Source organism: Zosterops lateralis (assembly GCF_965231275.1).
Source record: "Zosterops lateralis genome assembly, chromosome: 2".
Lineage (NCBI taxonomy): Eukaryota > Metazoa > Chordata > Aves > Passeriformes > Zosteropidae > Zosterops > Zosterops lateralis.
Genome location: NC_139763.1, coordinates 9,353,812 through 9,369,155, shown reverse-complemented (window position 1 = coordinate 9,369,155; position 15,344 = coordinate 9,353,812). Strand labels below are relative to the sequence as shown.

Genomic DNA, 15,344 nt, shown 5'->3' with positions numbered 1-15,344 from the left:
AAAATTATGAAAGTTCCTCTCAATAACTGTTAGCAATGCATGCAATGCTCTCACTGTAATAGGGCTGCAAATGGTTAAGTTAATATGTGGATCACTGTCCATCACTCTTGTTCATCTCACATGCATAAATAAAGGACTTGATAGCAAAGACATATGGCTACAAGCCAAAGGAAATTATGATTAAAAACAGTGTGTAAAGGACAGCAACATGAGTTGCAGTGAAATTCTGCTTACAGAGGACTAACTGATGCTCAGTGTCCCAGCATTAGCTTGTATTCACTTTACAGGAAACCTCTGAAAATTATAGTCTCTGCCACAGCTGTTGCTGCACCTGGAAGGGAGCCATTTCCCTGCCATTTCACATCCTCTGTGTGGCAGCTGAATCTGTGTTGCAAACACAGCCAGGGAATCTTGCATCAAGTTAGTCATTGTTTTTGGTAATTTAATGAATGTCCCATTGCCTGCATTTGCATTAATCTGTCAGATGATCAGCTGGTCCCACTGTAAAAGCCATCACATTGAATGGACTGACAGTCTGGGGACTGCAGGTTTGTTGTGTAGCCTCACACCACTGCCTGAGCCATTCCAGCAGCTTTACCCCAGGCAAACACTCTGAACCCCCCAAGATTTTCCCCTGGGTAAACACAGTGATGTGAGTGTGGCCTGAGCACTGCAGTACAGAGCCAATATATTGGTGCATTTACAGCATTTTCCACTGTTCTTTGTTTATATTCTGCAAAAAGACAATATCCTATTAAAGACCTTTATGCCCAGCTTCCCTCTGTAAGTGCTTTATGTTCTAAAACCTCCCATGGTGGTGGGGGGGTTAACTGTGAGTGAGCAGGGTACAGGGAGCAGTGACAGATTAGAGAGGAGATCTTTCTAGTAACATTTGGGGAGAGATCCTGAAGAGAGATGATCATAGAATGGCTTGGGTTGGAAGGGACCTTGAGGATCATCATTCCAATTCTCCTGTCATGATCAGGGACAACTTTCACTGGACCAGGCTGCTCCCTTGAGCACTTCCAGGGATGGGGCAGCCACAGCTTCTCTGACAACTTGTCTTACCACCATCAGAGGAAAGTGTCTTACCACCCTTGCAGTGAAGAGTTTCACCTTTATATCCAATCTAAACCTACTTTCTGTCAGTTTGAACCCATTTCCCTTCTCCTGTCACTCCAGGCTCTTGTTAAGAGTTTTGCTCCATCTTCCTTGTCAGCTCCCTAGAGGCACTGGAAGGCCACAATTAGGTCACCCCAAAGCCTTCTCCTCTCCAGGCTGAATAATCCCAGTTCTCTCAGCCTTTCCTCATAGCAGAGGTGCTCCATTCCCCTGGATCATCCTGGTGGCCTCCTCTGGGCTCTCTCCAAGGTCGATGTCCTTCCTGTGCTGGAACCTCCTGTGCAGGTGGGGTCTCAGCAAAGCAGAGCAGAGGGGCTGAATCCCCTGCCTCAGCTGCTGCCCACGGTGCTGTTGATGCAGCCCAGATATGGCTGACATGATGACAGATACTGTATGAGTCTGAGCTTTTGAGGCTGGGTAGAAAAAAAACAGCATCCCCCAACTGTTCACACTGCATTAAAAAATCTGCATTTCTCAGACTTAGTCAGAGCATGATACAGGCAACTGACTACTAGGAAAATTTACCAGACACACTTGCATTTATGTAAGCAACAGAAACCAGCCCCAAAGCCAAGAAAATTATGAAAGTCCTCATGTCACTTTCAAGTCATTTGCAAAGACTAAGCTGTAACCCATTAAGATGTCACTTCCCCTTTAGAAGTAACAGATGTTCCATCCTTATTTAGGTAATGTCCACAGCCCTTTAATTTCTTTTAAGCTACTGGGTAGCTTGAAAGAAAAAAAAAGGTTTTCATCCTTTTTCATCCCTACCAAAACATTACACTGTTCGCAGGTAATGGCGACAGCTTTTTTATTTTGTAGTTGCTTAAGGAACAGTATCAGCAGAGAACTACCGGCAAGGCAAGCTGGCAAAGAGCTCCCTTACATGCCGAGTAGGTATTTACTCCTGCTGGGGAAAGTGTCCATGGGAAAGTTTGCCCAGGACTTTGCATACCTTGTAAATGTCACACATGCTACAAAGGGAATCTCTCACCTCATTGTCTTGTTCCCCACCCAAATCAAGAATGCTCTCATCTTTTAAAAAGCTAATAGAAACAATTTCTTGCTAATACAACTACCAAATTTCTTTTCTTCCATCTATACCTGAAAATTATTTTATAGTGTTGTTGATTCTCCCATTTTCATCTTGAACTTTCTTCTGTCTGACTTTTAGCTCAGTGTGACTCTCAGTGCTGTGAATAAATTTTCCAAGTAGCAAAGTTCCTACCCCTCAGTTGTTTTGCTCCCAACAGTCAGCACCAACATGTTCAGCAGTTGTCCTTTCTCAGAGACTTCATCTCTGTCCTCATCTTGAGACAACTGCTGGACTCAAAATCATTCCTAGGACCACCAGATTTGGAGCACTTGATATTATTTCTCTGTGTTCCTAGGACTTCTTGTGTCCATCCATTTCGGTTTTCTCTCCACAGTCAAACTGAATGGCTTTGAGACTGCGGTTGGGATTTTCTTTTATGTTTAGATAACATACAGCATAGCTGGGCATTGTTCCAAACTTAGTGCTTCTGGATGATACAGTAATAATACTGTGAGAATAACAATACTACTACTGCTGCTACAGCTACTACTGTTCTGGAGAACCAGAAACACACATTCCAGTGGCTACAGTTTGATTAGGATCAGTTACCAAGTTAGGCTTATTCGTTTAATCTGTTTTCCTAAAGAAATGAGGCAGGAGCTGAAGGAATGAACAGATTACTGAAAAAGGGAGGGATAGAGACCAGTTTTTTTAAATTCAGATGCATGTCAGGGTTGGCTCTATGAGTTGGAGTGTGGAAAATAAGAAGTAAATTGGAAGCTCAATTCTTTCTTCAGTTTCTGTTTCAGCTGTTGGTGTTTTCCTTGCCCCTCCACACTGCCTCTCTGCTTTGCTTTTATCAGTTTCAAGTTTGGGTTATAAAAGGGAAAGTATTTAGGAGATTGTGCAGCTGCTTGACCAGCTGCAGTGGGTGAATGAAGGAGGTTGGCAATATGCAACACCAGATTTATATTTAATTCACTGACATCTCTTCAGCATCAATAGATATCATTACTCTTGTGATCTAACACATGAATGTTAGTCCCGTGTCTCTTCTCAAGGGAGGGCATTTTAAATAGAAGCAAAGCTGATACCAAAAGTATGTCACATCTGTAGTTAAGCATGAGTACAAAAACTTTTACTGGGCTCAAGAGGTAATACCAAACCAGCCCAAGTCAGGAGATGGGTGGGTGACTGTCACACCCAGCTCACAGCTGCAGCTGTGGCCCTGACTCCGGAATTCCCAGAGGGGAAAGAAGAAGAGCATCTGTGGGGTATCTGCCAGCCAGCAAAGACAGGCAGTTGGCAGCCTTGTGTTTCCTGGAGGCTGTGACAATTTCACAGAAAATATGGGTTACAAGAGGAATGGCACAACCATAACTGCCCCTGGCTGTTGTGTAACAAATTTCTGTTGCTTGCCATAACTACAACTTCTAAGCCTGCAGCCAGGGCATTTCCTCCGTGCCTGGCCCCACACCAGCCACCCCAGGCCACTGCTCTCCTGCTGTAGCTGTCCCTGGAACAGCAGCAGAACTGCTCGTTCAGAGGGGTCTGGGTTTGCTTCATGGGAAGCAACCCATGGAGACCAAGATGGAAAGCATGCATTTTCCAGTTGTTACTCAAACAAAGCCTGAACTTTGCACAGACACACGCCCCTAAGGCAACTGTGTAAGTTGCTTATGATGTCAAAGCAGTGCTACAAAGAGATGAGCTTTGAAGATCTCAGCTCTGATCCCTAAGCCTCAGATGATCCAGATATAAATTTTAATTTAAATCTTCTCAGTTCCTTCCTTTCTAAAGCCAGCTTTTGCATAGTTTTTCCCCTACAAAAAGTCATTTCAACTACTGCTCAGAGGATCTGTAATGAAATAGGCAACTACAATTTGCTCACAACATCACCACACCACCCAGCTACAACTGTGCCTACTGTGTAAGATTAATTTCCTAAAACATTTAACTCAGGCATGAACACTATACAGCTATTGCAGCACTCTTGTGTGAGGTTCTTACATGGTCATGAATATATTTCAGACTAACAAATTACCTCACTTGAAACCCTGCAGCAGATTCTTGTGAGATTTGGCCAGACCACTTTCAACAGTTGCTGTAGAAGACCACACAAGCACACACACACACACACACACACACCAAAAAAAAAAAAAAAAAAAAAAAAAAAAAAAAAAAAAAAAAAAAAAAAAAAAAAGTCCGCAGAGTTATTGACAGAGGTTGGATAAAGTTATGACTGCTTGGAGCAGAGTGCTGTGAGCGCCATTAAAGGCAGTCACAAATTTGCTGTTACCTCACCCTCTCACTTCTGCTGGCTAATATCTAAATGCTGAATTGTATTATCTCTGTTTGGATATTTGTTTTTATGGACACTGTTGGAGTACTTGTCTTGATACCTAGACATTGGTGAAGTGGAAATAAGCAGCAAGAGATGAAATTCTAAATGAAAAATATTGTCTCCATCTGACTCAAAATCGTTTGGAATATGAATAAATAGAAAGGGATGAACACACTTAGAAATATATACATGTGTGTGTGTATTAAAGTTCCATAGAAAGATCATACTACTTTTTGTCAAATAAGGACTTAATTTCATTCATCCCCCTTCCCCCAACCTCTAAATTTACCCAGCTGGTCATGAATAAACGCTGAATAACAGATGCCTCAAAAATCACAGTAAACTCTACAAAATCATAGAGCAGGGAATGTTTGATTTCTTCCTAATGTGATTACACATGTGTAGATGTTTTGTAGGTAGGATGATAACATTTCATTCTGTCTAGGAGGTGCTGTTTAGAAATTATTTTAATCACATCCAATATAGGCCTATGAGGAGGAGAACCTGCTGATTACCAAGAAGTTTGAATGTGTTGCAACTGAGCCAGCCAAGTCCATCTCCCCACCTTCCCCTCTGGATGGGGGATTTTGATGGCTTTGATGCTGAACTCTGTTGTCTCTGCGCTGTGAAGTCTCATAAGCATAGATTACAAACTCCATTATTAACTGATCAATAGAGTAAAACTGTAAATTTTTAAAATATTAGTGTCTCTACAAAACTTGCCTTGACCTCTCTTCTGCTTCAAGTACTTGTGCTCTGTGACCCCAGTAGTTACTTTGCATGAGGGTGCCTGACACAAACCACAATGATCAGGGAGGTGTTTCTGTGACTCTTTTTCCCCTTTTCAAGTCACTTTAGATCGATGTTGGGTGGGGTGTTTGCAGCTGTCTCTCTAACACCACCCTGTTTCTTTTTAGAAAACTTTTATGTAAGAAATAAAGCTGCTGCTACATATGTTTCCTGTGTCTGAAAACAGATGCTTGGTGGAATATGGGAGTTACTCAGTAGCGATTTACTCATTGAAATAGAAAAATCCCCCTCGGTGGGCTCGTGGTGTTTGGCTGCAGCTTTGAGGAAGGGGGAGAGAGAAACCATTCCATACACAGCCAATGTCCACAGACTCTTTACCTGGCACAGACCCAGCAGGCAGAGCAGCTCACAAGTAACAAAATATAAAGGTGACTGCACAGCTTTGGAGGCAGGGTACAACTGGGTTTATGGCTGCATTTACAGGATATCACCTCTGAGCTGATACTCCCTGAGACACAAACTGCTGCTGCCTTTGAGCCTGGAAGGTCCTGCAGCACACAGACAGAACTTGCTGACTCAGGATATTCTCATGGGGGTGTAACTGGCTCTGTGCTTTCACTAACACCATGACAGTGCTAAAACATCCCTCTCCAAATTAAATGGGAACAAAATGACCTTGTCAGACCTCACAGGAGGCAGAAAGGCACATCCCAATAACCAGGTAAGAATTGCTCATTACAGGAACTGCTCTCTGGATTAGAACAAACCCCAGCTGCCTGTACTGATGCATACAGGCTACTAGGAGCTAAAAGTTTCTTTTATGGTGTATTTAAAATATCAATGTGCTGACATTCATGTCCAACTCCACAAGGCCTAGCTGTAAGCTGGGATTTCAGAGGCTTCTGTGAGTGCTTTAGATTGCATGAATGTGAGTTGAACACACCAGATTTTGTACTGGTGGCACAGATCGAGTGTAATGGGATCACAGCCGTCAGAAAGATAACGAGTTGCTGGCAGACACCCAGCAGGCAATAAGAAGGAAAGTAACAAATCTGCTCCCTTACTTTCGCACTTCTCTGTTTACATTAACAAAACCTGCGTGGGAAGAACAGCAGGTGTCTTTCATCATGAAATCATCCATGGGAACACAGAGCTCCCTCTACACGGGCTGTACCTTATTACCAATAATAAGATCCCCATTGTTAACTCATGCCCCTGATTGCCACCACAAAGAAAATATGTATTGATAGAAAATACCAGTGAAATGCTGTGGGCTTTCATAGCCTGCAATTCATAGATTTATCCTTGAAATGGACTACTTGGAAAAGCAGGTAATAATGTTCAGCATTTGTTAGGAGTTAAAAGTAGCTTTGTGTACCCACAGAGGATGGGGAAAAGAAAGGCAGAAAACAAATTTGGTTTACTAGGAACGAAGCAGAATGAAAATACTTTGCCCAGAGTTTCATAATAACCTTTCTGTAGTAAAAAAGCTTTAATTTGCACCACCAAGATTCACAATAGGGGAAAGGTGTGAGAAATAGTGGTGTAAGAAATATAAGTATAAGAAATTAAGCCAAGCCTGGAACAGGACTTCTACAAGATCTTGTCTCTAAAATGCATCTTCAATGTATTTTCCAAGTTCTCACTACTGTAGACAAGTGAAGGGAAGTAAGAAGAATATTTTTCTCAGGTACTTTTTATATTGATCAAGAACACAAAGCAAAATACAACTAAGGCAAAACTTTATTTTTTTTTTGGTCAAAAGAAAAATGAAACAGTCATATAATTAAGCAGTACTTTCCAGGGTTCTCCTGCAGGATGATCTTCACCCGGCCTCATTACACTGATAGTCTTAGTAAGTGCATCTGGTTTTCAAGTAAAGCAAAAATACCAAATAAGATTACAAGTGGCTATGTGGAATATTTCTTCTGATACTTGCACCTCAATACCTACAACAGGAACATGACAGCCACCACTGCTTTTACTCACCCATTTCTTTAACCATACTGATCATACCAAACTTTTTCCAGGTGCTGCCCCACATACTTTTTCACATTGCACAATCCCAAATATGAGGGAAATTACTGTATTTTTGTCAGTTCCACAATTTGCTCTTGGATGCTGGAACCTAATTCAGAAATTTCTATCATAATCCAAATAATGCTTAACTATTAATCTACATTTGAAGGTCAGTACAATATACACACACATTTTCACATAACACTTGCCTTTGGCAAATGCAGTATTACAGTATTAATTTTACTTGCACTTCGGTAAAAGCAGAATTTTATTTGTCTGCAAAGCAAAATATTTTGAACATCTTGTAAACTACACATACACAGGGCTCCTTCTGTAGTGTCACATTAGCTACACATACACACAATTTAAGCAGTAAAATATTCTTTAGCTTGCTCTTTGCACAGGACACTTGTTTCATACCCTAATAGTCAGTTACCTGAAAAACAACCCAAACCAAACCAAACTGCATGATAGTGCTTTAATATTCATTTCTTAAAATTCAAAACAGTCCCACAGTACTGTTAGGCTGTTACCAGTCTCTTTCAAAGACATACAGCATAAACAAAAAATTCTATCCTTAAGCAGCATCTGAGAAAACAACTTAATGCAGCTGCCACTTAGTGGCAGCAATCATTTAGGCATTTTTGGTATTGATACATCTCTTAATCATATAATTTGTGCATTTATCAACAAAAATGTAGGCCCCAATCCAGCAAATACTTGCAGGTGTGCAAATGCTTTTTTTTTTTCCACGTGGAATATTTCAAGTTAAGACTCATCAGATGAGCAAAGTTAAGCACTTGCATAAATCTTTAAAGGAGGGGAATTCTTAGTGCAGAAAACTTAACTGTTTTATTTCACAGGACTAAGATTCAGTTCTATACTTAGAGAACATCGGAAAACTCTTATATAAAAGAACATATACATTACTTTGATAAATACTTTCAAAGCTAACAAGAGCCTCTAGAAATGTGTGTGCCTTCCCACTGATCACTTTAATCCTACTTGGAGCATGGGTGCAGTCATACTGCCCTAGCTCCTGGCTACTGCATGAGGAATCAATAAAGTGCTTGTCACAAATTCTGTAGTCATGGAATAAAATCAAATTTAAGTACCTTCAGAATGTTTTCAGATTTATAAATTATGAATTAAGGGCTAGTATCGGATCCCCAGCACATTTCCCTGAATTGCTAACAAATATTATGCTCTTCATTTGAAGACAAATTAGAATTCTGCTAGGACTGGGTACATTTCACCTCTGTCCCAGCAAAACTCTCCTCTGCCTCCAGGGGAAAAGCTTACCTGGATCTGGTGTCCATGTAAACATCCATGCTTGACCAAAAAGTGATGCTCATGCAATTTCACAAGCACCAGCATTCCAAAGGAGAGTCTGCTTTGTTTAATCAAGCATGGAGAACCAGTATTGTTTACAGTATATCCACTCTGAATTGTGTTCATAATTTGTTCCCAAAGGCATCATAATCCTGAGAGGTCTTGCTTGCCCTTTGACATTTCCTTTGATGTGTTTTTATCCTCTGGAATAAAATATCTTTGATATTAGCTTTGACATAAATTCTACTGATCTTTGTGGCAACTCTTCATTAACATACCTGTAAATATTTAAATTACTAAATTTTTCTCTTTAGATAGATACATATATATATATTACATTTCTTTTGCTAGCTTTCAGATAACTAATCTATGAGAACTGGCTTAGACTGTATGCTCTCTGTAGAGAAATTCTGTATGCTCCTCATACAGAAACAAATAATAGTTTGAAATATTTAGCCATATGTTAGGATGATTTATTTTTTTAAAGGCTTCGGTGTTGCTCCTATTTCTCTTCCAATCAGCTACAGGATAATAGCAACAGCAAACACATTGACAATGCAGTTCATGGTTCTGTTTTCCCATCTCACTGTGCAGGTTCCTGGAAGAGATTATTACAAATTAAAATAGAGTTCCACTGTCTTTACTACAGTCACTTTATTGAAGTGTAAATTATGCCAGATTACTATGTACATTTAAGTCGTAACTTAAGAGAAATAGTAGTATGTCAGCTTGACTGTAAAAAAACTAAAATCCTCAAAACATTTTCATTAATTTATACATTGTTTGCTACCTAATGTGAGCATTGTAAACTTAAGACAGTTAACAGGACAGAACCATTCCAGTAACTTTCTTTAAAAGCTGAAATTGCAAAAATCCTTGAAATTCCCATACTGAAATTGGTATAACAATCAGACAAGAAATCAGAAAAGGGACTGGATCAAATATATTCCAGTGTATTTTACTTTCTGTTGTTCTTGCTCTTCTGTTGTATCAACGCCTTACAAGCAAAAGAAACATGGAGATTAAACTGTGTTTATTTAACTTTATATTATGATTTCTTTTTAAGCTTGGTTGACTTTCTGAGGCCCTCTCTCTTTTAAACTTAAACCATGGCACCCTCTTCTAAAACAATCTTTCTGAATCTGTGACAGACAACAAATTATTTTAATTTTGTTTGCCTGTAATATTCTCAACCTGTGAAAAAAATCTATTTAGAACTAATTTTGAAGCAATACAATGTATCCAAACCCTGGCTGACAGTTACACAGCTGAAACACGTAAGTAAGTCAAACTATTTCTATTTTTCACTAAGTTCTTTTCTCCTCCAAAGTAGCTGTCCCCTCACAGCAAGCAGGTATGTTTAGGGCTACCCACATGTATTTACTGTGAGCAATGTTTTCTGACTCTTCAGCTGAGAGGATTAAATGTTTTGACTCTTGTTTCAGAATGAAAGGCTCTTCTATTCCTGCTTCTCATAATTTACAAAACAACTGCTCCTAATGCCAGCACTGACTGATAACATTTTGCTGGGATGGTAAACAAACACCTCATCCTCAAAACTACTGCTTCCACAGTCACTCCCAAAATGTTCAACCCAACTACTACAACTGAGCAAGAAGTAACATTTCTCTTATTACAAACTGTCTGTTTGAATGGGGAAACTCACCATCAGTTGTGGTATCCCAGAAGCATGAGCTCGCTGTGTGGAGACCAGCTCCACTCCTCTGCATCACCGCACAGGTAACTGCAAGGCACAGGCACAAAACCAGGGAATTACAGCAGAAGAGGTGAATCATTCAGCATTTACTAACTCGAGCCTGTATTACATTTTCAGAGGACTGGCATGTGGCATTCAGCTAAGGCAAAACCTTTTTTTGACAATCCCTTTGGCCCCAGTATTTTTCTCCAGAACTTGTTATTCATTTCATGATTATTTTTACCCACATGAAGACAACAGCTTCAACAAAACACTGGCTAATAGGATTATGGTTTTTATCTTTTAAACTACTTAGATATAGCTTGTGCCCCTCGGAATGGGATTGCAGGTGTTATCCTCACAGGTACAGCAGAAGTCACACTTGATGAGAGTTGTTTCCCAAAAATACTTGTTGACCCCTCTCTGAAACCACAGCCCAGTAATGTGCAGCTTTTCTAGACTGACCTGCAACAGTCAAAAAACCACTGACAACCTGAATCCAAGACTTTCAAAACAGAACAGAATGCAAACACTTGCTATTACATCAAAACTCCACAAAAGGACCAAAATGGGTTACTTTCTTATTTACCTTTTTTTCCTTCCACAGGTATGCACATAAATGAATGGGACATGACTCTGTGTACAGGTCTAAAGTCTTCCAGATGTTTCTATTTAGAGGAGGCCTAATCTGACTGGAAATATTATTCATGATAGCAATTTTTTTCCTGAACTGATACTAATAGGTTGATATAATTGTCTTGGAGTAGCTTAACAATCAGGAAAGACCATGTAACATGTAATCTTCTGTGTTAAGTGTTGCCAGCATGCTCAGCCCAGGTAAAACTGCCAGAGCTTTACCATAGGTATTACTAAAAATCTGTGTAACAGAAGAGTTCAGGTACCTGCTCTGTTTTATTTATAGCATTCCCCTGAACCTTTCAGGAATTATTTATTGTGATTGCCTGTGCTACAAGTACAGCTGTTGTACTTACCAATGTACTTATAGGTTTTCCCAAGTTTCACCAGATGGGTCAGCGACTGTTCCACTATAGCAGCAGTCCATTGGTTGACTTTGTTCTGATTATAATCTGCCTTGCCTAAAACACTTTCTATGCACTAGAACAGAGGGAAAAAATACTTACAGTAAACACTCTTTAAAATGTAGAATTATAAAATGTTTTGCATAATCTGAGGGATTTTTTTCTGGCAGTTAAGTTACCTTAAATCACTTGAGTTCATTAGGTATCAGCTGCTGAATGGGAAGTAAAATTACCCTTCTTGGAAATTTATCTTTAGTACATATTTACCACAATATTACAGGTATAAAAATGAGGGTCTGACTAAACATTTCGTGCAGGAAAGACCTTAGCCATAAACTTTGGATACCAAGTGAATGGATCTATTTACCAGTGAAGATCCTAACACATCCTACTGTTCCTAATGACTGCCAGCCCCAGTTTGCCTTTCAGAAACTGCTGTAATGGGGATGGCACTACTCAAATCAATAGTATCAGCCTGGGCTGGCCAACCTTTCAGAGCATTTAAGCAAAATTCCAAAACCTTCAGGGATACAGTGGCAACAGTGAAATGCACGTCCCTGTTAAAAGATGGGGAAGATACTCATGGGTCGTATCTTGCAGCATAAAAAACAACTGAACTGCTTGAAAATTGGATGTTCTCCCACAGCTACAGATTGGCCAACACTTGCTTAAACTTAAAATGACTGAACAAAAATCCTTCTCTCAAACTGTAACCTTTGCATTCTCTGCTCCTGAGAAATTCAGAACTATGTGCTGATGGATGCTTTTTAAAGTTGAGGAATTCACTTAAGAAACACACACCTGGAAAAGGTAAGAGAAATAAAACTGTGCTCTCCTCTGACTCAGTAAGATGTATCCCATGCACTAATCCCCCACTAACAGGCTGTGTAAGAGACCTGTGTCCCAGATTTTGAAAAGCCCAGTTAATTCTGGCCACACTGCACAAAGCTGGCCAAAGTGGAAACAAACAGTCACAAAACACAATGGAAGACAGAAGAGGGACAAGACCCCTCAGAGATTTTGGTCCTTCCAGAGATGTACCCAGTGCTGGAGTTCCTTGGCCCTGGTGAAGCCTCCAATCAGAGGCAGAAACGTTTGGCTTTACTCCCAGTGTCTGGAGTGCCACACCGTGTTTGGCTTTACAAGGCAGGGACAGTTACATAAAGGGCTAAATTGTTGTTTATCTAACATCCAAGAGCTGGCTGTAGAGTACTGGAGCAGCTTCAGAAAGTGCAGGTGGGAAAGGACCTGCAGAGTCCCTCTAGAAACCTCCATCTCAAAACACTATTTTCCTGCAAAACCTGAGAGCATCTGGGAGCCACAGGCTTCTCATTAATCACTTTTAGTTACTAGGTATTTAATTTAGACTATCAGGCTACTCACTTTCACCCTGTTCTTTCTCTGTCAAAAAAATATTTTAAAAGCTAGAACAAGGAGCTCATAGAGTGCAACCTCCCACACATGCCGAGGCTAACTTCCAAGTATGATAACATTGTTCAAGGCCTTGTCCAGTCAAGTTTTAAAAATCTCTAAGGATGAAGACTCAGCAAGCTGTCCCTGCAACCTCTCCAGTGATTCTGTAGCTGAAGAAATGGGAAAAAGTAAATTGGGAGTGAATTTCCCTTGCAGCTTGTGACTGTCATCGTGACTCTCATCTACCTTCTCCTCTTTAGGTAGTTGAAGACAGCAATAAGATGAAGCTTAAAGCAGCTCCAAGTTATATTCTGTCTTTATATAAATACTAATTCTATTTAATTTTATATTTATCTGGGATAGTCAAGAAGGATAACTACTTCTACTACTGTGCAAAGTATGGTAAAGAATTTCTTTGAAATACAGCTGTTAGCTAAAACCTACCTCCTTAACTATGTTGTGGGCCTCATCAGCATTGAAGATCATCTGCAACAGAAGTGAATTATTATTATTTGTCAGAAAAGTAAACAAATTACACATAATGATTAGTTATTTGCATTGTAGTCTGTTATTACAATTTAAAAATATTACTCTTTTTCCTCGGCTCCATACATTTGTTATTTAGCATTGCTCTTCTAGTGATGTTTAAGTGAGGCCAAAAAGCTCAGACCACAGTGAACTTTGAAACAGGTTTACTTTACATTTTCTGTCAAGATTAAATTCCACCATATCTATGCTTGTCACAGGAATATGCTCCAGTAAAAATTAAACGACATTTTTTTTCCTCTGGGTCCTAATCTGTGTTTTTACTGGAGTCACAAACTTGCTAAGCCACAGGTTACCTCTTGTTTCCCAAGGGCAACAACACACAGTTAACAAACCCAATATCTGACAGACTGGTTTGCACAGTCATTACCGTACCCAAATACCTTTGTCAAGCGCAGGTTTTAATTCCTATTTTCTACTCCTTCCTGCCCATGGCATTTCCTACTCCTTCCCTTCCTGCCCATGGGCACCTGGCTTGGCTCACAAAGGAATCGTGACACGTTCCCTTGTGTTCACAGCCATGAACTCCGAACACTCGGGCAGGGGCGGAAACCTCAAGGGCATTAACGTTTAAGTTGTTTGGAGTTTTGATTTATTTTTATGTGAAAACCGGTGGCCAGAGCCCCGAAGCGGCTCCCGGGGAGGGCTCGGCTCCTCGGCTCGTACTGTCAGGACCAGCCCGCGGCGCTGACCGGGCCCGGCACTCCTTGGGATTTTCCCATGGAAATGGGAGTTTTCCCTGGAAAAATGGCCGCAGCCTGACAGCCCCGGCGGCAGCGGCTCCTTCCCGGAGGGAACATCCACCCCCCGGGCCCTGTGGCACGGAGGGCCCCGGGCTCAGCAAGGGTGAGACTCGGCGGCCCTTCCTACCTCATCGTTGTGGGGGTGAAACTCCTCCATGGCCCCGGCGCGGGCGGCGGCGGTTCCGGCAGCGGCAGCGAGTCCTGCGCGGCTCCGCCTCCGCCGGGCGGGCAGGGCCGGGCCGGGCCGGGCGGGGCTCCCCAGGGGCCGGGGAGGGAAGGGAAGGGTGGAAAGGTCCCCAGCTCAGCAAGGACAGGGACATGTCCTTGGAGAGAGTCCAGTGGTGGACACCGAGTTGATCAGAGGGATGGAGGAGAGGAGGAGGGAGTTGGGGTTGTTCAGCTTTGGGAGAAGGGTTTGGGGTGACCCCATTGCGGCCTTCTAGTGCCTGAAGGGAGCCTGAAGGAAAAATGGGGCAAGACTATTTACAGAGCGTGTAGTGACAGGACGAGGAGGAATGACTTCAAACTGGGAGTGTAGGTTTATATTGGATGTTAGGAAGCAATTCTTGACTGTGAGGGTGGAGGGGCCCTGGCACAGGCTGCCAGAGGAGCTGTGGGTGCCCCAGCCCTGGCTGTGTTCAGGGCCAGGCTGGATGGGGCTCCGAACTCCTGCTCGAGTGGAAGGTGTCCCTGCCCATGGCAGGGTGGTTGGAACAGGACGGTGTTTAATGTCTCTTCCAACCCAAACCATTTTATGATTCTGTGACTGACTGAGCGAGGGCTCCTCCCCGGGATCCACAGCGGGGCAGCCGCTTCCGAGCCCTCGGCACTGCCGGGCCGTGTGTCAGCACCGTCCCTCCAAGAGCGGATAAACTTTCTCTGCTGTGTTGTTACTCTTGGGAAATCCTTTGCTGGACGTGCAAAGCTCCCCCAGGAGTGGGTTCTCCAATGGAGCCGTCACACCCCTCTGCCTTCCTGTGCCCCCCTTTTCCCTCTGATTGGAATGAATCAGTGTCAATTAATCCATACAAAGTTACCATTAGTTACCAATAATGTTGCCACCAAAGGTACGAAAAAAAGGGCTAACTTAATTTCTGGTTCCTTAAATTCTACTTCATTAGTAATTGATCCTGAGTTTCATTTCACTCAATACCTAGACACAGACACACACATATATATATAAATACATCATATCTTTGCTGTGTCTCTGAAGTTGCCTGGGAAACAGGAAAGGCACCTCTTACAAAACTGCAGAGTTTTCAAAGGGTGGGATTTTTGTTGTTGTTCTAATGTGGGTTTTTTA

The 15,344-nt window shown here is 41.7% G+C and overlaps 1 protein-coding gene across 1 annotated transcript; it reads right to left on the bottom strand.

Moving 5' to 3' along the window:
* Positions 1-6,977: 6,977 nt before the first annotated feature.
* DYNLT3 (dynein light chain Tctex-type 3) lies at positions 6,978-14,259 on the bottom strand. The gene is made up of 5 exons (XM_083855459.1): positions 14,169-14,259; positions 13,197-13,238; positions 11,292-11,415; positions 10,270-10,347; positions 6,978-9,201 (listed from the first exon to the last, which is right to left on the bottom strand). Exons 1-5 carry the CDS (start codon positions 14,196-14,198, stop codon positions 9,125-9,127), a joined length of 351 nt encoding a protein of 116 aa, XP_083711585.1. The 5' UTR covers positions 14,199-14,259; the 3' UTR covers positions 6,978-9,124.
* Positions 14,260-15,344: the final 1,085 nt, after the last annotated feature.